Consider the following 20,025-nt stretch of genomic DNA (forward strand, 5'->3'; position numbering starts at 1 on the left):
CAGCTCAGCCCGCCCCACTGGAGCACGAGCCAGGCAGACCCCATCCCGTGCCGAAGGCTCCTTCTGCCGGGGTTTCAGGGCTCTCCTCCATCTTGCAACGCAGGTTGTAAATGTGGACACAGAGCCCAGGACAACACTTCCACACCTCTCCTGATGGTTAAAACCCGTTCCGTGCCTCTTCTACCCTGGCACTCGTCAGCAACGGGAAGCCGCACACAGGTTACAAAAGCGGCCGCCTCTCCCCACACGGACACCCGAGGGAACCTCGCTGTCACCGGCACAGATTTGCTGCAGGGACACGTTTCACAGGACGGGTCGCAGCAGCAGCTCCGTGCAACCACATCTCCGACAGCTTCCCCGCGGAGGGCTGAGGAAAGGCTGTGCCCTCAGGGAGCCTCCGTGTGCTGCGGCCCTGCGCAGCTTTGGGAAAACTGCTTAATATGTCATTTTCCCATTCCTCTGAAATTCCTCTTCTCTTGGGGCTGCCGTGAGTGTAGATTGAGACCCGAAGGGCTGAGGTATTGGAGAAAGGCCTTGGATGGGGTGGGGGTGAGAGAGGAAATAAACTGCTCCACCGAGAGCTGAATTTAGAACGTGCGTGAGAGCAGAGCCTGGCCTCAATGAACACCACAGCTAAAAATAAAAGATCCAGCAGGTCTCCTTTCACGAGCACTAACCACTTCCAGACAGGAGGCAAGGGCCTTCAGGAGGGAGCTGTGACCGTCCAACAGCGGCAGCTTTGTGACTGCCAGGCACAGGGCAGCTCACTAGAAAAGCTGCATGTGCAACTCGCTTGTGCTCACAACTTATCTTTGGGGCTATGCTAATCTGCATGTTGTTTTGGAGGTTTGCTTCCAAGAAACACTTGCACGCAGTGCGGTTTGTGCGGTGCTGGATGTTACAGATTAGGTGCAACAAACCCAGTGCGAGCCCTTGCATCACTGCAGCACCCTTCTGCAGGGCTGCGTGTCCACCTGGAACCAGCCCCTCGAGATTCCCTCTGCTGCAGCCAGAAACAAAGTGACTTCTGAGCCTGTTTCAAATGCTTCCCTCCTGCTGCCTTAATTACTGCCTACAGCTGACCCCACAGCACTCCTGAGCATTGCTCTGCCACAACACTGTACCAGAGCTCTTGTACCTGCTCTGAAACACCCAAATCCTCCTCCTGCCTCCCCTTGCACTGCATCACCCTCCTGCTTTGGGTCTGCTTGGACCACTTAGCCGTGAAGCATGTTCCCACAAGGAGGGCTGGAGGATGGCAGGAGATGTGGTAAAGATGCTCTCCTCTGTTCTGGCTAATTTTGGTTATCCAGTGGTTGGCACTGACTGTCTTGGCAGTACACGGGGGGTGAGACATCACCCCATTCCCCATTTCAAGTTCTGAGCCGTGGGGAAGGACAGATAGATGCCGCACAGCAACCTGCGTGTTCTGCCATGCTCCCCCAGCTACCGCCTCCACAGTGGCTCGATTGATCTTTGCTGCATTGAGAAAACCATGGGCTGGGATTTGCTTTGGAAGCAGCAGCCGGTGCACACCTGGTCACTGTGTATGGCATTAACTGCCTTCTCTTAGGCCGTACCCTGCCACTGACTTGAAGGAACCTTACGCTACTACAGCTGTGGACACAACCACATCTGGCTTCAGACACAGTTTCTGACAAGGTTACTGTCCCCGGCTTTTTGGGGCCTGCAACACCCTGGCAGGAGGGCCCATCTTCCTCAGCCCACCGCTGCGGCGAGCCTCTCTTTGCTCTGATGCACCCGGCTGGCAGAGCAGAGCAGAGGAGAGCAGAGCAGAGCAGAGCAGAGCAGGGAGCGCTTACAGCAGGGCTGTGGACAGTGAAGAACAACCAAGAACATCAAACATCAGCTAGTGCATCTGCAGCACGGAGAAACGCACCACAGCCTGCTGCGGCAGCGCAAGTCAGGATAGCCAGCGGTGGAGCGTGGTGGGCAGCTGAAGAAAAGAAGAGCAGAAAACCAAGTTGTCGCAGCTCAATGTTGATATTTCAGCACCTTCTTCCCCTCCAGAATTCAGTAAGGGGGGAGGTCCCAGCCACTCCTGGTGATAAAAAACCTGCACCAATCTCCAGCATGTTCTTGCCTTTAAATCCTTGTGTTTCTAGGATGCTGTACCTGAGACATCAGATGCCTGTCCAGTCTTCAGGTGCACCAAATTTCCCATCAACGCTCAGTGATACTGGAACGAAGTCCCCCGAGCCGCGGGGGCTGCACACCAAGCCCAGCCCCTCCTCACGTTCAACTTCAGCTTTGTGCTTCCCTTCTCCCCCTGGTAAAACACCTGCTGGGATCATCAGATCTAAATCTATCCCTTGCTCTGTGCTCTCCACATACTTCGGGTTGCACTTAAAATATGTCGGTATTTGCTTCCCATCACATTTTTTTTCCACTCTTCCCCGTGAGCGGGACCCCAAGCGAGCTGCAGCCCGAGAGCTGCACCACCTCTGTGCTCCCACCAGGGCCCGGCTCCCCCAAATCCAGGAGCAGTGCTGATGTTTTTAGAACAGAAGCTAATTAAAGGTTATTAGCGAGACTGAGTGCCCTTATCCTGATCCTGGGTGTCGGCTTCGCTGATCCTAGCGGGCACCAGCCAAGCGGAACCATCCTTCAATCCAAGCAGTTTTACCAGCTTTTATTAGAAACACCAGCACATTTCAAGTTTCCTCTTTTTGATCACAAATATAGTATTTCCCTCTTTTTAAGTACACAGCATGAGACACAGCATCAGGGCTTTCCATCCTTTTTTTTTTTTTACAGCAATTTCTTTTGGACAAGCTCTGGGTTAGCGTTCGCTGACCTCACCCAAGCCCCAGCTTTTGACATCTTGAATTGCTGAAGACAATTGCGTGGGCAGATGAATGCAATGGTGGTGAAAAAAGATACAATAGTTAAAAGTTTGCAAGGAAAGTTTAAGCAGAGACCCTTTACAGTTAAAAAAGAATGAAGTAGCACCGCAGTGCACTACTGTTTCTCACAGTATGGGGATTAAAAACTGAGATATATATCATTTGCTCTTCTCCCCGTCGTCCCCCAACACGGTTCCTATAAAAACGTTAAGGCTGGAGGAAGCTCGGACTTCACACGACAATCCCAGTGTGGCTGGCGCTCCCCGCCGAGGCGGCAGCAGCGGCCGGGAGGATAAACCTTGCTGGATCTGCTGCTAATCCCACGCCAGTCGCACCTAATTGAGAAGCCTCAAGGCCCGAGTGATGGTATTTTAGGCCAGTCGTGGTTTCAGCTCACACCTACGCTGGGAAAGTTTCCCTGGACTTTCTAACTCCAAGAAAGTCATTCATCTGGGGGGAGGAGGGGCAAGAATCCCAGGAACAGGAGGGCATGGTGACCGGATATTAAAGGGAACATGTACATGATTTGTTATTTTTTATTCCACAGAAAACCCTCAAATCTAGACTCAGAGTTAACAGCAGAAAAATAGTGTTAAAGTCAATAGGTTCATATTTACTGTAGACTAAATAAATTAGCCTAGAATTAACTCAATACTCTCTATTTTCCTTTCATTGGTGATCCTTCTCTAAATTAATGCAGTTTTTAAAAAGCAACGGCTATTAATAATTTATTCCAGTTAACCCTTATGACTGGACACCTGCAAATATTCCGTGTATGGGAACTATTCCCCTCTCCTCTCCCTCCCCAAAGAGGAAACAATCACTACAGGGTGTTGTAAAACAGACATGCTACCTACAATACTCCATGGATCGTGCCACTCCTCGCCATGCCTCTGGCTGCTCCGTGTAATGAGTGAATATTCATAGCCATGTCTTACAAAGAACATGATCCAAAAATATATAAATAAATAAAAACCTTAAACATTCTTACATGGATTTTAAAGAACAGAATACATGTTAAAAACTTCAGTAATTTATATCAATTTTAAGCAATACTTTATATACAATGGAAAAAAGACATGCATAGTCCAAATACAATGTTGAAAACAGCATTTTCATAACAAAAAACCCAAACACGAAGTGTTAATACCATGTACATGAATTCAAGAAGGACCACCCTTTTTGTCTGTTGCACACAGTTTATTTAACAATATGATATTATAAGTAAGAAATGAGTTTTTTTTTTTTACCATTCTATACAGTGATTGAATCTTCTTGGATTTTCTTATTTATAGTAATTATAGCGCTTGCATGATTTACACTAGAATTGCTTTTCTTCATTTCAAGTTTCACACAGAAGAAAGAAAGAAAAGAATGCTTCTTCTCTATTCAAATCAGCACGGTCTAAGAGTGATCATCCCTATTTTCATCTAAAACCAGTTTTATCAGAGAAACAAAGCAACAATTTCTACATCTGCAAGACAAGGATTTTGGCATTGGCCAATCTGTGTTTGTGTGTGCAAGAGTCTCTTCCTATCTTTCCAGGGTAATACTTCAAACGCCTGAAGAGTTCACTATAGAAAAAAAACCTCTTCCCGCAACGTGTCAAAGTTACCGGGACACATTATAATGTTGCATTATTTCAGGAAACAGTTTCTGAATATTATTTTTTCTTCTTTTAAACGCAAATGTTTAAAGTCTTGAAAATACAAATAAAAAATATGAATATAATGAACTTGTTTTCCCCCGTTAAAAAAAAGGTATGAGTCAACAGCAACAAAAAAATAAAAACCAAAAAAACCCACAAAAGAGACCAGATTTTTTAACCGTCTGGCTTTAACAAAAAAATATATCCTTTGTATTGTTTTTTTTCTTTTTTTCTTTTTTTTTTCCTTTTTTTTAAACAGCAATTCATTCTTCCACATGTAGGAAGCAGCAGTTCCATCCAGGATCCAAAACAACCCAGATGTCTGAATTTTCAGTACAAAATGTCCAAGAACACGAAAGGAAAAAAAAAAAAAAAGTGATGCTCCCATAATGCTACAAACCCTCCACAAATTTTTCTAGTGTGTCCCCGGTGGTGTCACCGACCAGAGACAATTCGTTAGACAACGCACTCCTGTTGGGGGTGTTTAGTTGTGGAAGCATTGCACTCTGCTCGGGGTTGCCCAAGTGTCCCTGATCCATGGAGCTACTAGCCATAGTAACTGCGAGTCCCGGGTGGGGGGAACCAGTCTGGGGAGAGACGTGGTGAGGTGACGGCTGGGGCTGTATCCTGGGTGACGGGCTGGAATGTGGCGGCTGGGACTGGGGACGGGGAGACTGAACGGGTGCTGGGGACCGCACCTGGTTGCTGAGGGAGGTGGTGATCTGCTGGCCGGGGAGATGAGACGCCGGCGCTTGTCCTGAGAGCATGTGCTGCTGCGGGCTCATGGAGTTGGGCTGCCCGGGCGACCCTATCTGTTGCTTCATCTGCTGCTGCTGCAGGATGCGCTGCTGCAGCGCTTGCTGGATGTTGGGGGTGCCGTCCGCCCCCATGCCGGGCTGGCCCATCTGGTTCAGCTGTCCCATCTGAGCCATCTGTCCCATGGAGCCGCCCTGTATCGAGAGATGCTGCTGCATCCGCTGCTGCTGCATGGCTTGAGGGTAACCTCCCGGTCCCTGGGGCTGCTGGAACTGGTTGTGTCCTGCCATCCCTCCTGCCATGCCAGCCCCTCCTTGCTGCTGCTGTTGCTGTTGCTGCTGCTGCTGCAGAAGTTGCCGCCTCAGGATTTCTCTGTACTGCGGACTCATGTTTGCCATGCTAGGGTTGTGGCTGGGGTTCATGATGTTTATCGCTTGTCCCTGGGGATTCATAGCTCCTATCCCTTGCTGCTGGGGAGGCACGCTCGGTCTTTGCACTCCTGCTTGCATTGCGTTCATGTTCTGCAATCCTGCTTGAGCATGCATGCCCGGCTGTTGCATTCCGGTCTGCGGCTGCTGCATCCCAGGCTGGGGCTGTATGCCTGCTTGTGGCTGCATCCCAGGCTGGTTAGCCACGTATTTGGCTGTTCTTTGCTTTATAAAAGCTGCCATAAGCTGAGGGTTGGATTTAAGGATATTAAGAACCTGCTGTTGCTGCTGCGGAGAACTCGGTGATTTCAAGGTCCTCAGTAAATCCTGAAGTGCATTCGGGGGGATGCTCCGCGGCGGCTGCTGCACGCCCTGCATCCTTGGCCCAGCCACAGCTTGTGGCGTTGCCATTGGCATCACCGGTCTTGCCATTCCTGGCTGCATTGGTTGCTGCTGCGGCATGGGAGGGGACTGCCACTGTCCAGGCTGCATGTTGGACATCACTGGACCGCTAACAGGGTTGGGCCGGGGTACATTCATGCTGACTTGCTGCATCTGGTTCACTGAACCCACCGTCGGGTTTACTAGTCCTGGGCGACCAGGAGGCAAACCATTGTTAATGTTGTTGACCCTGTAGAGCTGCTGCTGCTGCTGGGCAGCTTCTCTCTCGATCTGCCGAGCCGCTTCCACTGCGGCCGGGGGAGGCTGAGCTGGAGGTGGAGGTGCAGAAACCGGGTTCGCAGGTTTTCCTGTTGAAACAGTAGTAGGGGGCTGAGTTCTTGACACAGTGGGAAAGCCAGCCGGTGACATACTTACAGGGGAAGGTTGGGGCTGAGGAGGAGGCTGTGGTGTCTGTGGTGTACTTGGCTGCTGCGTAGGGGTACCAGGCGTTGCTGAGGTAGGAGAAGGCAAACTTTGCTGAGGCACGTTTCGGGTGTTCATGGTAGCCATCCTTCTGCGCATGAGCTGAGCCTGCTGCAGGCGATGCTGGATCTGCTGCTGTCGAAGCTTATGTTTGATATTGAGGCAGAATGGCACGGGGCATTTGTTCTCTTGGCAGTGTTTGGCATGGTAGCAGCAAAGAGCTATGAGCTGTTTGCACACCGGACAGCCACCATTGGTCTTGCGCTTGCAGCCCTTGGTGTGCTGGACAACCCGTTTCATCTTCTGGCAGGATGGCAATGAGCAGTTTGCATTGCGGCACTGGCAGGCATGGACAAGGGACTGAATGCAGCGCTGGATGCTCAGTCGTCGTGACTCCTGGGGGCTCTTTGACTGTTGCTCTCCTTGGCTGTTGCTCTCATCATCCAGACCCAGGCCCCACTTCACCATCTTGTGGTCATGGCTCTTAGTGTTGTAGCAGTTAATGCAGAGGTCATAGTCCTGAAAGCAAAGAAAACCCAGAGTTCAGTTGTCTACAGAGCACTAACTAAAGCGGCAGAAACAGAAAAGTGGTTCTAGGTGAGCAATATATGCCTGGTGTGAAAGCACATGGTGGGTTTCAGTAGGTACAAGTACACAGCAGAACAGAAGCAGGACAAAGGCCACACGCTGTGAACAGCGGCTGGTTGAGAAGCAGCTGCACAGGCTACAGAATCACTGTGATGGTGAGGGTTGGGCAGCTGAGGGCAGAGGCCACATGAGCTGCCCCAAAGCCATCACCAGTCTTGGCTGCTGCAGGTAACAATGCCAACAGAGGCAACTGCTGGGTCTTCATTTTGTTACATTAAAACACCTTGCAGGGTTTGTTTTGCCTTTTTGACAGAACTGTTTACTTTTCTTTGATGTCTACCGGGGTACTTACACAAGGAGGGCTAAAACCTCCAACCAGTAAGCCAAACCAACTGTCACTGCTTAAAAATAGGGTTTGCCTCTCCATTTAGCTATTCTTAGTGTAATTACTGGCTAATAACTGCTACTCTGAAATACATATTTTTAAATCTCTAACATGACCCTCAGATTGAGTACAAGTTTCATGCTAAGACAGACACTGATCTGAAAACCTGCTCAAACACTCATTTTCTCTGCCCTGTCCCTTTCTGCTGGAAGAAGAGCACTCCCTTATACAGAAGTACCCAGAAGAAACCTGAAGGCCATACCTCCTGCCACCACTTAATTTCTCTAGTGTATACAATCCATTTCCTCCAGTCTTGCCTCAGGAAGCCCTGTTCAATACTTTCCTCGGAGGAATTAATTAAGACTCTTTCAGCACAGACCTGGCAATAACTTGCAGTGTAAAAACTAGGCTGCACTTATTCACAATTTTTGTTGGCTCAGCTGCAGCCAGAGGTCATCCCCAGCCCTGCAGAGGCTGCCTTCTCCTCGAGTCCACCTGTGTAACTCCATGCCTAATTGCTCTCTAACACAGTTCAGTGGAAGTGATCTATGCTGTAAAAGGACTAGTCATTGAAAGCATCAAGCCAGGTTAGAAAGCAATTACTTGGGCTGACCTGAAGGGCAGGCAACCTCTAACGCTGGGCTGAACAGACAACGATGAGGAGCTGGGGCAGCCTCCTCACCCAGCTTTGGGGCAGCCTGAACAGGCACCCGTCTGCGCCCCTTACGACATGAAGTACCACGTACAAAGCAGAACAAAAGCCACCTTGCAGAAAGGCACAGCAGCTCCTCTCGGGGACATCCATTAAGTGGATGAGCTAGTGCCTCGTGGATTCAGACTAGTCTGACGCAGCCACACTTTACCACCCAGTCCTTAAGTTCTTTAAAATTCAGTCAAAAGCTTGTGCATGCAGAGGAGCCCTAGTGGAATAACTGATACACTGGTAGCCATTCCAGAGCACTGGCATTTTCCATGTTGAAAGGCTAAGGGTACTTATTCTAGAAGAGGTACCCCACCATGGCAGTCACCTTCTCTTAAGGCTTAGTGGCCCTTTTATCAGGATAGGCTTATTTTGAAGAAACTTTTGCAATATCCTCCCAAAAAACCCAAGCTTGACTGTAGGGCAAGACAGAACAGAAGTCCCTGGTGACATACACCTACCTCACAGACAGTGCAATGCCACCTTGTTTCCACATGATGTTTGCACTCATTGCACGTATAGACAAAGCGATCCTGCCCTTGAGTGTGCAGTTCCACCAGCATGCAGAGCGTGGACCACTTGGATCGACGCAGCGAGGAGAACTCCCAGTGCTTATCTCTGGCTAAGGTGAGGAAGGCATCTCGCCCATCCATCAAATCACAGCTAAGTAATGGATCAGGGTCCACGATGGGAGGCAGAGTGTTAATTACAGGCCCAGCATGTAAATGAATCACAAAAAAGACCTGCGGATAAACGAGGGGAAAAAAAAAAAATCAATGGCGGTAGATAATCTTGTAGGAAAAAGCTCATGTTCTGCTGCAGTAACAGCATGCTACAGATGTTATCTAATTAACTTAGTTTAGGCTAATTTCCAATATGTTGTTACACAACAGAAGTTCTAGCACAATCCCAAGCTTCACTCCTCCTGATTTGTCAGTTCTGACTATCACCATGCCCAGATTTACAGGAATAAAATCCTCTCTTTACACAGCCTACTTTGACAGTACCTCTTTATGCTTCTCCATAGTGGCGTACAGCTTCTGAGACAGATCATTGGACACATTTGGCATGCTGGGTTTCTTCTTGTTAGCTCTGCTGATGCTACTCTTATTCTTGTTGGTTTTTTTGTTGTTCTTTTTCTTGGCATTTTTGCTGTCGCCCTGGCTTCCCTGCAACAAATGCACAGGCAAGATGTTACACTTTACAGAGCTCTCTCCCATTCACCGTAGCTGAAAGTGGAACAGTTCTGCTGTCAATAATAGAACTTTGTTCCAATGCCTGCAGATCAGCCATCCTGTGTTAAATATATCCTACTTTCCAGGAAAAATCAAAAGGCAAACGGGCAGGCAAACAAATTTAAACGCTGTTTAAAAACAGATATAATAAGTATGTATATACATTAAATAATTTGTATCTTACACTTATTTTTTTCCTTCTCAAACACTGTACCTTCAGCTTCCACTGCTCACTCTACAACATCTTATACATATTTCATGATAAAATGAGCTACAAACAAAATGGACTTCAAAAAATTCCAGAAGTGCAGTATTTTGCTGTGTTGTGCATTGGGTGTTTCACATACTTGTTTGAGCTTTGATCTAATGTTTTGGTGGTTTTGTTGCTGCTTTTATTGAACTAATTTAGGGCTAGCACACAAATAAGAACATACAGGATTTGAAACTAACAAAATACATTATTCTCCATCCTGCAGACATACTGCTGCATATGCAACTTCAAAAAAATCCCCAAAACCTTCACTTGCGTCTAAGTTACAACAACACAGACCACAGTGACCATATGCTGAATACTAGATGTAAATAAAGAGAGTAAAAAATAGCAGATGATGCTATTTACATGACCCATGAAAGCAGAAATAACTTTTAGTCTTCTCATGTCCTTGAAAAATAAACCCCCCCAGCCCTCTGCAGGGAGCTCAGCATGCAGTAAAAATCCCCGCTCTGCTAGAATGTTGGTTATCATAATATTAAAAATAAGCAACTGAAATACTCTGATATATATATACATATATATATATATGTACACACACACATACAAGAAAGTTTCACGAACACTCTGTACAAGCAAACACGGGGTTTATCCACAAGCATATTTATTTAAAGAAAACAAAGATATTCCAACTGAAGAAAGCAATTCTATGTTTAGACTGTTGCCATCGCTTCGTTCCATTAATTAGGCTTAGACAGGAATTCCTGTCAATCTTGGTTTTTGACCAATCCTGTTTGGAAATTAAAACTGTACTATTTTATGGGAAACTACACAGAGATCTAAGCCATCTAAAGGTGTTCAGAAATGAGCTACTGTATGTTCCCATCTTGACAACTTTCCCCCAAATTTTCTACCCTGACGGAATCAGGGCACGTCCTCCTTTGCCTGTGCATTCTAGAGCATCAACATTTAAAAATTTAAACACCAAAAGGAAGACTAGATTGAAACTTGGCTGACGGTACAGGTCTAAATTTTCTTCCTATTCCACCTTTAACAAGTCTATATTGGGTGAATTGTACAAAGCTATTCCAAAATATTTTACGAAGCTGTAAGGTTGTTTTTGTGCTACTTCATTTTGATAGCATTTAATGGATTGAGCCAGGTTTGCCAGAGATGCTCATGGAACAGTTACCCAGTGAACCTCAGCCCTTTGGAACTTTTGTCAAGAACTTCTGAATATTTACCACCTCCTTAGAGTCTCTTCTAACTCTCACTCACAGCACATGTTGGCTTTTAAGAAGCTCTGTCTCCACACATAAAAAAATTTAGGACTATTTAAGAAAAGACAGACACATTCTGTACCATCTTAATACAGGGAAAATTGCAAAGATTCATCAAGTGTTTCTGCACGTGGAGACCCCATTGCTGTGCAGTTTCCTCCACAAAGTGACAGACCTTTTGGTGACTGCACTGGAGAAGTTCTCATGCTTTTAATTTCACTTATTTTCTGAGCCAAGTGGCAAAGGCCAGACTGTTATGTTTTTTTGTTGCATTCTTAGATGACACCTTCAGCAACTTGGATGCAGATTTTGTTTCCCCACTACCCCAAGCAACATCAGTGGCATCAAGTGGGAAGATAAGGAGGTTAACGGCCACAGCTGCATCTTCTCACTTCAGGAGGATAACACATATGAGCTTCACAGTTACCTCTTCTGGGCTTTTTAAAACACCTTTTTCCCCCCTCTTAGATGTAGAAGTTTACATGGGCATTTTCACTGGAAGGGTATGCTATGATTTATTGAAAGTGATACTGTTAGCAAAAGAGGACTGCAACTCAAATTCCAAGCCTTGTCTTTCAGTTACTTTCACACCACTACGTTTGTTGAAGTATTTCAATATTAAATGTTAGATTCAGAACAAGGTGAAAACTATCAACTTCACGGTTCCATAAAAGACATGGCAACAAACTATACCAGCTTTGAAGGAGCTGCTGAGGTTTAATAGAAGGAATCTTCTGTCATAATGAAATCGATGGGTTAGGGTCTATCACTCCGCATCAGTCACATATAATACATCCTGTATGCAAAGCACCATGGCATCTAAGCTGAAACACAGTCCCTCCCCAGGTAAAGTTTTGGTTCCACCAGTCTGCTGGACTTCAGATCTTACCACATTTATTTTCAAAACACCTTGCTGCAAATCACAAGTAAAAGGGACAGTCTAAAAGTGTTAAGACCATTTGGATACAGATACAATCAAGACAGAAATAAAAATCAATAATGAAATTCTGGCCAGGACCCGAGAAAGTACTTCTTTTTTTTTTGGTTTTGAAGTATACAAAGAGAATGCTGGTGAAGGAACAGCACCATCAGGATCAACACTTGACACCAATGCAAAGCTTGCAATAAAGCTTTACATTTCAGCTCCCTACTGTTGCAAATGACAAGTACTTTTGCTTAAATAACAGCAAAATATAATTCAACTCTGAAAAATACAGCATCTTTCAAAATGCCAATACTAAAGGTGATTTGCAAAGGTGTGAACCAGAAGCTCAGCCAAATTACTGCAAACAAATGTAGCAGTCATGATGCAATCCAAAAGTAACTTAACACATTTCTCTCAGAACAGAGATGCTGAACTGATGTCAAATGGCTTGTTACTGTTTTTAACAGAATCTGAAGCCATCAGTACATTGGTTATCCAAGAAGAAAGCCACAAATATAGCTAAAGAGAACCCTAATTTAACATCTAATGTGAATGGACGCCTTTTTGAGTTTAATATATTAGAGAGTTCACATCCAGCAAAGTATTAATTATCAGTTTTGTGAGTCAGAAGCAAATACAGCATATAAAGTTAACTCACCTCAGTTGTTTCACTAGCTGCAGTGCTTTCTTCCTTCTTCCTTTCCTCCTCTTCCTGTTCCAACTCCTTAATGCTTTCTTCCAGCACATTGGGCCAGAAATCGCCTTCGAAGTAAGGCAGCTCCTTGGCACTTGTCAACCTGTCCTCAGTTGCTTGTTTGAAGATGTCCTGTTGAGCATTTCACACAATACCAAGAATAAAGAAACAAAGACCACTTAGGATAAAGAGGAGAACCAGAGAGACAATCCAGGGCTGCCCTGAACAGCTGTGCCTCGCTCCCAGCCTAAGGCCCACTCCCAGCAGGCCTCCTTTACTGGGTACAGTTCAACAACTGGCCTGGCAATACCGATAAGAGCCCACTCCCTTTCATCTTGCAAAGGCAGCTGCCAAGGCTCTCCTGAGCCTCCATCATGCCACCAGTTCACGCTCCTGACATGATGGGAGTCACTCAGATATCCCTGGAACGCCTAACAGACCTCTCTCTGGTAACTGCGCCAACTCCAAGTGAAGCCTGCAGCACTCCCCTCGTCCTGCACTGCTCCTGGATGACAGTAGGAACTGTTCTAGTGACAGCAAGTGTGTCACATCCAGCCCTTTCCCTTACAAATTTGGAAGTGCGTAAGCACTTCGATGCACGTGTGTGAGCTGTGTTTATGTGCAATAAGCCTGATAATCCCAGAAGAATCGCTGAATGCACTGGCCAACTATTACACGCAGGAATATCAAGTAATGTCTGGTTGTGGCAGGGGACTGTGTGCAGGCTGCATCCTTCGCTGACCGCAGCTCTGGGGACCACCTGGCTGGAAAGGCCAGGGACCATGGAGAGAAACAGGTATTCTGACAAGGAACAGGTATTTTACACAGTTGTTCTGGAGTTGTTTTTTAAGTGCACTGCGTTTAACAAGCCCATACCAGACTAGCTGATTTCCTTCTTCAGCTTCATTTCAAGACCACCTTATTAGGAGAGTGACAGATTTTCTAGCTCTTTGCAACACCACATCAGATGACAAAGCTTGCGACACGCTGTTCTGTTCCACACACATAGTAACTGTCACTTGCAACCAAAACAGCTATTTTTTCCATCACTGTTACTACCATTAAGAAATTCTTGTAAATTTTTGCTTGCAAAGAATGGCAAATGCTACCTTTGCAATCTTTTAACCTATTTCCTTGGATACGTGTGATATTTTCCAATTATGAAAACCACCCTTTTTCTCTTCAAGTGAAGAAGCTGTTTTATAAGCAGTTTTTCTGATTTCACACTAGTGGGATCCAGCATTCCACTGGCTCCTCTACAATCACCAGACGCAAGCAACTTCTATAAACCTTAGCAAGCTATGTACTTCCTTGCCTACAAGATTGCAGTGAAAGATGGGTATGCTTGTCTTTAGGCAGAAATCAATCCTAAGGGACTTTCTGAAAGAAAATCTGAGAAGATGAAGACGCTGAGAATAAAACCCCTTGTACAACACAACCAGTTTCACATCTTATGTAATGCTATTAGCTACCTTCAAATGAAAAGCCCATAAAAATTAATTCAGGAAGTAAACAGTAGCAAACCTTGTAGTCATGAATGATTCTCTCAGCAAATGCCTTGTCCAGCATCTTCTTATACCACTCTTGCAAACGTTTGGGTTTGGGTATTTTCTGATCAGGTGGATGGCAATGAAAAATATAGTCATCTCCTTCACTTGGGGGACAGGCCCAGATGTGTCCTGTCACATACCTGTGTTTCACACACAAGAAAGAAAATCTTACCCATTTTGACTATCACCTTATAATTAACTCAGCCAAACCGAGATATAAATTCAGACCTCTGACACTGCGTGCCCCCCCGCTTCTTTCTTTATACAAAGATGCTGCAGCATTAACCTCTTTATACAAGAGTAATAGACCAGGATGTAATCATGAGACTTAAGCTCCTAGTGAGCCTCTGATAAAAAGACTGATATGCTGCCAGTTTAAGAATCCCGACAACAGAAAAATCACCTTAGTGATAAAATCCAAACTCTCTCCTGCAGGAGTGGCATGTGTTCCACATACCTCACAGAGGGCAGAAGAGAGAGTATCCCAAGTGAAAAGCCACTTGGCAACCTGGATTAACAAAATCCTAAGAAAAAAAAGATGTATTTCTTTACGAAGATCTTGCTTACCCAAGTTTCTTCACGTACTCCAAATATCCAATAAGGATTTCATGATAAACTGCAGTTCGGAGACAACGGGGGCGGAAGAAATGAATACTATCTAGATATGATATGTACACACGCCTAGAGTAATGAGAGAAGAATGACAGAACATCATGTACAGCTGAATGTCCATTTTGTCTACTTAGAACTGACTTTTATACCAGATACATATACAGCCATACTGAGCAAAGAAAAATTCATTACGTTATTTAAACGCATCTTTAAGCATCTTAACACAGCACAGAAAGTTCTCAAAAGCAAAAGATGGTTATCCTTTTTTTAGACAGGAAGAATATACATCAAGATGCAAAATTAAATACAGAATACAAAAAAAAAGTAACATTTTTGTTGTGATATTTGTTTCCCCCTTCAAAGTCATCTGCAGTCACACTGCAGGACTTATTTGTGCCACAGAATTGAAACACATCTCCTCATCTTTTGTATTTGAGAGTAACTGTCCAGTGATCGTAGCAAGATGTTCTCTGGGCAGGCACCACAGTACAGAAACGAAAGAGTACCTTGTATTTGGAGGGGGGCAATCCGAGCCGTACTCCTGTACATGCATGCCAAAGAAGCAAACATCTACTCCATCTATCTCCTCAAATGCAAACAGGGCTTTGGTACGGTAAGGGAAAGATTCTGACATCTCACCAGAATCCACAAATCTGAAGGGAAGGGTGTTAGAAAGGAACAGGAAAAACAAACACACACAAAAAGCCAGTTATTAAACCAGTGTCCTAGCAGAATGGGGAAATTATTTCCAACCTTATTTTTAACTCATTAGAAATATTTATGCAGAAGTTAAACAGGGTCAAATCAGAGCTGTATTAAAACAGCGAGTCTTGCTACTGTAAAACTCATGGAAAGACAGTTTCCATATAGTTAACACATGACTGAACAGGCAGCATTGAGGACAAGAGCATCCTCAGAAACCACGAGCCTTTAAATATGTTGCAAAGTAGAAAACCTGATGCATTATGATGAAGTGATGTCACATAAACAGTCATTGTGAATTAAAGCCAAAATGCTTCACAGAATAAACCTTTTAAGCTTTTCATTTATGATGAAGCAAATCAAAAATAACTTTTGAAAGCTGAAGTATTTATAAAATCACAATAAAATGAAGGAACAGTAGGGAACAGAATCTCAGCAATCGTTCCAAACTAAACTATCAATTCTGTAATGCTAACCAAAATGTGGTCAAGACACTCAAGATTTAGTAATATTAAACAAAGTCACAGTATTATAACCAAACCCAGAATGCCCCCACCACCCAAACAGTCAAAATACAATTGTCCTCTCCTCTGAGTTCATTTATTGCATGCTGCTTTTTTTACGTTTCATAATCTTACTCATGCTGAAATTTCAAAAATGTGCAAAGGGATTAAGGTGCAAATTGGCCCAGTTGTGCAATATGTACGCAGGGAGACTCCAAAATAAAAATGGAAAAAAAATCAAGATTGTATTTATTGTAATTAGTAGAACTAACCTGGATTTCATTCCTGGTTTAACTTCTACTGTCTTATCTGAACTTGCTACTACTCTGACAAAGACCTCTCCAGCTTCAGGATGATTCTGTCGCCGCAAAAATTTGTTTACTCTGTCTTCCAAATGGTTCCCTAAACGTGTGGTCTGCAGCCCTAGAAATGAAGGGGGAGAACATGAAAATGCAAACGTTAATACTGGAGAAATCGCTGTTAAATTCAGGGTGTTACTATGCTCATGAAGTCTTTCAGCTTGCTTCTCGGTATAGAATTAGGCTCCTTTTCCTTTGTTTTACCTCCATGTAAAAAACTGATGTTTTTATTTACGCAGCCAAATTCAAAAACCAAAACCACGCACGTTGTTACTCAGCCTTTAAATGTTCATACCCGATTGTGGAAGCTAAAACCACTACAGTGGGAAAATTACTAAGTGAACTAACAAAGGCAGCTTTACATAGCATTTTTAACTTTGCAGGCTTATTTTATGAACACCGCAAATGTTTTCTCCTAACAAAACCACTATCTGGCTGTTTGACAGAGATGACATCATTTTATAGATCTGGCTCAATGCCACACCTTTTCAAGCAAAGCAAAGCAAATCAACAGAAATGAAAGCCTTTTGACTTCAGTGGAGATTTCATTGCTTTTTCTTTTCAAGAGAGCTTTTAGATTGCACAGTTACAGTAATCTGCACATAAAGCTTAAATGGTTCTTGCCCAGCGATAGAGGTCTTTAAAAGTTCAAGTCCACATATTGTCCAGATCCCCTCTCTTGGCCTTTACATTGACAATGAACTTTAGCGGGGATAGCTGGGTTTGTAGTATTACAGGATGTGATGGTTTTCAAATAAATCCACAACAAATTACAGAAATTAAGATGAAGATTTTGGTTTAAATTAAGAAAACAGAAGGAGCGCACTGTTTTGACTTTAAGATTTATGACTATTTATCTTATCCCGCTGTACTTATTTTACCAACTCTTATTTCTACTTCATTTTTATGGTCAATCTGCTACCTTTTCCAAAGTGATATTGCAATCTACAGATGTTCATTTTACTAAAATGCATTTAATTTTTAGCTCTCCAATGCTTCCTTTCTCAGTTGTTATTTGGCTACTGACACAAGGCTGTAGGTTCTTCCTCCTGACTACCAAGCCTGCATACAGAATGCCTCTCTGAAATATCTATACTAAAAATTATTCTGGGTTCCAAGATTGGGGGGGAAAAAAAGCCACTAAGGAAGATGTCACTTTCTAAAGGTTTTGTATACTTGGAATTCTGTTTTACAATCAGGTTACACAAATTGTCAAACATGGCAATCTTGTTTTACATCTTTTACTCTGTCTCATTCTCCAGTGAGATTCTGTGGTTATAGCAGCACAACACAGTCCAGATACCATTTACTTGGGAGCCAATAATTAAATGTAAAGGCAGGTTAAATTAAAAATACACTATGCCCTTTACCAATTCCAGTACACTGGCCTTTCTCAGTGTTTCCCAGCCCCATACAATATATTTGGCTTTCCATATATAATAGAAGAGGGTTGATTTTAAAGGAAATTCAAATAATTTTAAAGAAAATTCATAAATACTACCCAAAGAAATTATTTTGTTTTACTGATTTCTCCAAAGACAAACAAGAAAAAAAGGAAATGGCTCCGTTTCAGCTAATGACTTGGTCCATTTTTAGAAAGCCCTTTCAGTTAACTCTACTGTCTCGTTCTGTTTTCATTTTATCGTGTTTCCAATGCTAAGCAACCAAAGGATATCTGCTTCCTTCCTTATGCTGCAATACATTAAGACTTGAAAAACAAAAGAGAGACCAGATAAGAAGATAAAAGAAATTGCCAGCATTAAGACTACTAGCACTGTAAGGAAAGGATCTAAAAGCTGCTTATTTTGATATATTACAACGTGCAAATTCTTTCAGAAAGCAACCAGATTTTGGTTCTTGGACATCTCTAACATATCTACTTCCAATAAAAGCTCAGGTCTCAACGAAAACTGCAGTGCAAACTTGAGAAAAGGCATCCAAACCAGTAACAACACAGAAGGTTTCGGGTCACTTCAGTACAGAGGTTTTGTTGCAGTGGCAATGACCAGACACTTGTTACTGGGTGAGTAATCAGACAGATAGAACAAAGCCAGACTTCTGGCTCACTGCGACTTTTTGTCAGGAAACTTCTTTGGGTGATTTATTTGTCAGGATATCTTTGCCTTTGAACATCTCTGCATTAGCTACTGGTTAAAAGTAGTATTTGTAGATTTTATTAGTAAGGAAAATACTTCAAAAGTTAGGAATTTCACAGCATGATCCAGCTGTGCGCTGGTTTATAGGTTACATCTGGCATGTTATCAATCACCTTTATGCAACTTACTTGTGATGTGGTCAGGATAACCAATTTTACTTAATATACATTAGGAATATGAATGTTACCATAACAGTTGAGCAATAGCTTCCAGCTGAGGGACATGCTATCTTGGTCATTATCAGCTGTGCCAGCATGCTTGATGAAGTGTAGAAATATCGGTGGTAATTCAGTAAATAAAGGTTTGTATGGGAAGGGAGGGGGAGAGGAGGGGAAACACATTAACATTTCCAACTTTCATTGCTCATATTTGTTTTTAGGTCAGTAGTAAGACCAAGGTGTTCCAAGTTCTCTTGTGTTTCCACTAGAGAACTGTTAAAGGATCTCGAGAGCTGAGCCCATCAGTGGGTTACAGCTGGCAGCAGGGCCCATCATGGGAAAACGAAAACAAGATGGCCAAACAGCAGGGAAAAGAGGAGGAGACCAATGGAAAGGAAAAAAGCACCATTATTTCCCTGTCCAGACCCCCAAGAACAGAATGGTTACATTGATCTAAATGGCTGGTTACTCAAACTTTAAGCAATATCACAGAACAACTACAGACATCCAGGAATTGCATACTTATTTAGGCTAATTTACATCAATATATGCTATAAAGTCAGCATACAACAGAAATTATTTTAAATGGTTATCTAAAACTACATTTTTATGCCATCATTTTTCTAATGTTCTCTTACAATCTTAATCTGTCTTTAATGAGACTAATTTTTATGTTTTTAACAATACTACCTTGCATCAGGTTACTCCAGAGACCATTCTGAGTACTGAAACCTAATATGTCTCATACATCATCATCTCCAAATTATCGCCCTTCAAATCTCTTATTATGCAATCCACCGCACACAAAGTTATCAAGAAGTTATATTTAACACAAAAGCACTCCTTTATTATTGTTACTTGGAAGATTCAGGCTTGCAAAGTCACAGTATGACAAGGTAACGTGCCCAGAACTTCCAGGGATCAAAGAACAACAAGTAATCAAGTGCACCTGCAAGTCCCAGTTGTTCAGGTGTCTGAATCACCTTCTTGGTTTCTACACTCACTGTATTTTTCTACTTTATGCCACTGACACTGCGTTTCCAATCGCAGCCTCTACCGTTCCCCCCACTATTTTTATGAGTAAAAGTTAAATTGTGTTCTCAGCTGTTAAATGTATGCAAAGAACACCTGTATAAGGATTGCTAAGGAGACTGAGACAACTTCACCTGACAACTTATGGCACTTTCTTTAGTGCATATTTCAACGAGATTATGACAACAGTTAATTCCAAGAAAATCTAGACACGTAGTACAATTGGTTGCTTATTCCAGCAGACAGTTCTTATACCACAGTCCACCCTGGAAGCAAAAAAAGCTCTTCAAATACATTAGTACTTGGCACCACCACAGTTCACCTGAAATGCAGTACAACTTGTTACTACACGTTATTTGAAGGGCACAGAGG

At 43.6% G+C, this 20,025-nt stretch overlaps 1 protein-coding gene across 7 annotated transcripts in view; it reads right to left on the reverse strand.

Annotated features, from left to right (window-relative positions):
- Positions 1 to 2,627: 2,627 nt before the first annotated feature.
- Positions 2,628 to 20,025, reverse strand: part of CREBBP (CREB binding protein) — a 93,156-nt gene continuing 75,758 nt past the window's right edge. For all 7 annotated transcript variants that reach the window (XM_071815002.1, XM_071815001.1, XM_065850276.2 and 4 more), the window contains 8 exons: positions 16,221 to 16,371; positions 15,250 to 15,396; positions 14,699 to 14,812; positions 14,106 to 14,271; positions 12,546 to 12,713; positions 9,244 to 9,405; positions 8,698 to 8,979; positions 2,628 to 7,082 (listed from right to left, as the gene is read on the reverse strand). In XM_071815002.1, the coding sequence (XP_071671103.1) occupies positions 4,908 to 7,082; positions 8,698 to 8,979; positions 9,244 to 9,405; positions 12,546 to 12,713; positions 14,106 to 14,271; positions 14,699 to 14,812; positions 15,250 to 15,396; positions 16,221 to 16,371 (3,365 nt within the window). In that variant the 3' untranslated portion in view covers positions 2,628 to 4,907. The remainder of the gene's footprint in view (positions 7,083 to 8,697; positions 8,980 to 9,243; positions 9,406 to 12,545; positions 12,714 to 14,105; positions 14,272 to 14,698; positions 14,813 to 15,249; positions 15,397 to 16,220; positions 16,372 to 20,025) is intronic.

The sequence above is a fragment of the Patagioenas fasciata genome, chromosome 15 (genome assembly GCF_037038585.1).
Source record: "Patagioenas fasciata isolate bPatFas1 chromosome 15, bPatFas1.hap1, whole genome shotgun sequence".
Lineage (NCBI taxonomy): Eukaryota > Metazoa > Chordata > Aves > Columbiformes > Columbidae > Patagioenas > Patagioenas fasciata.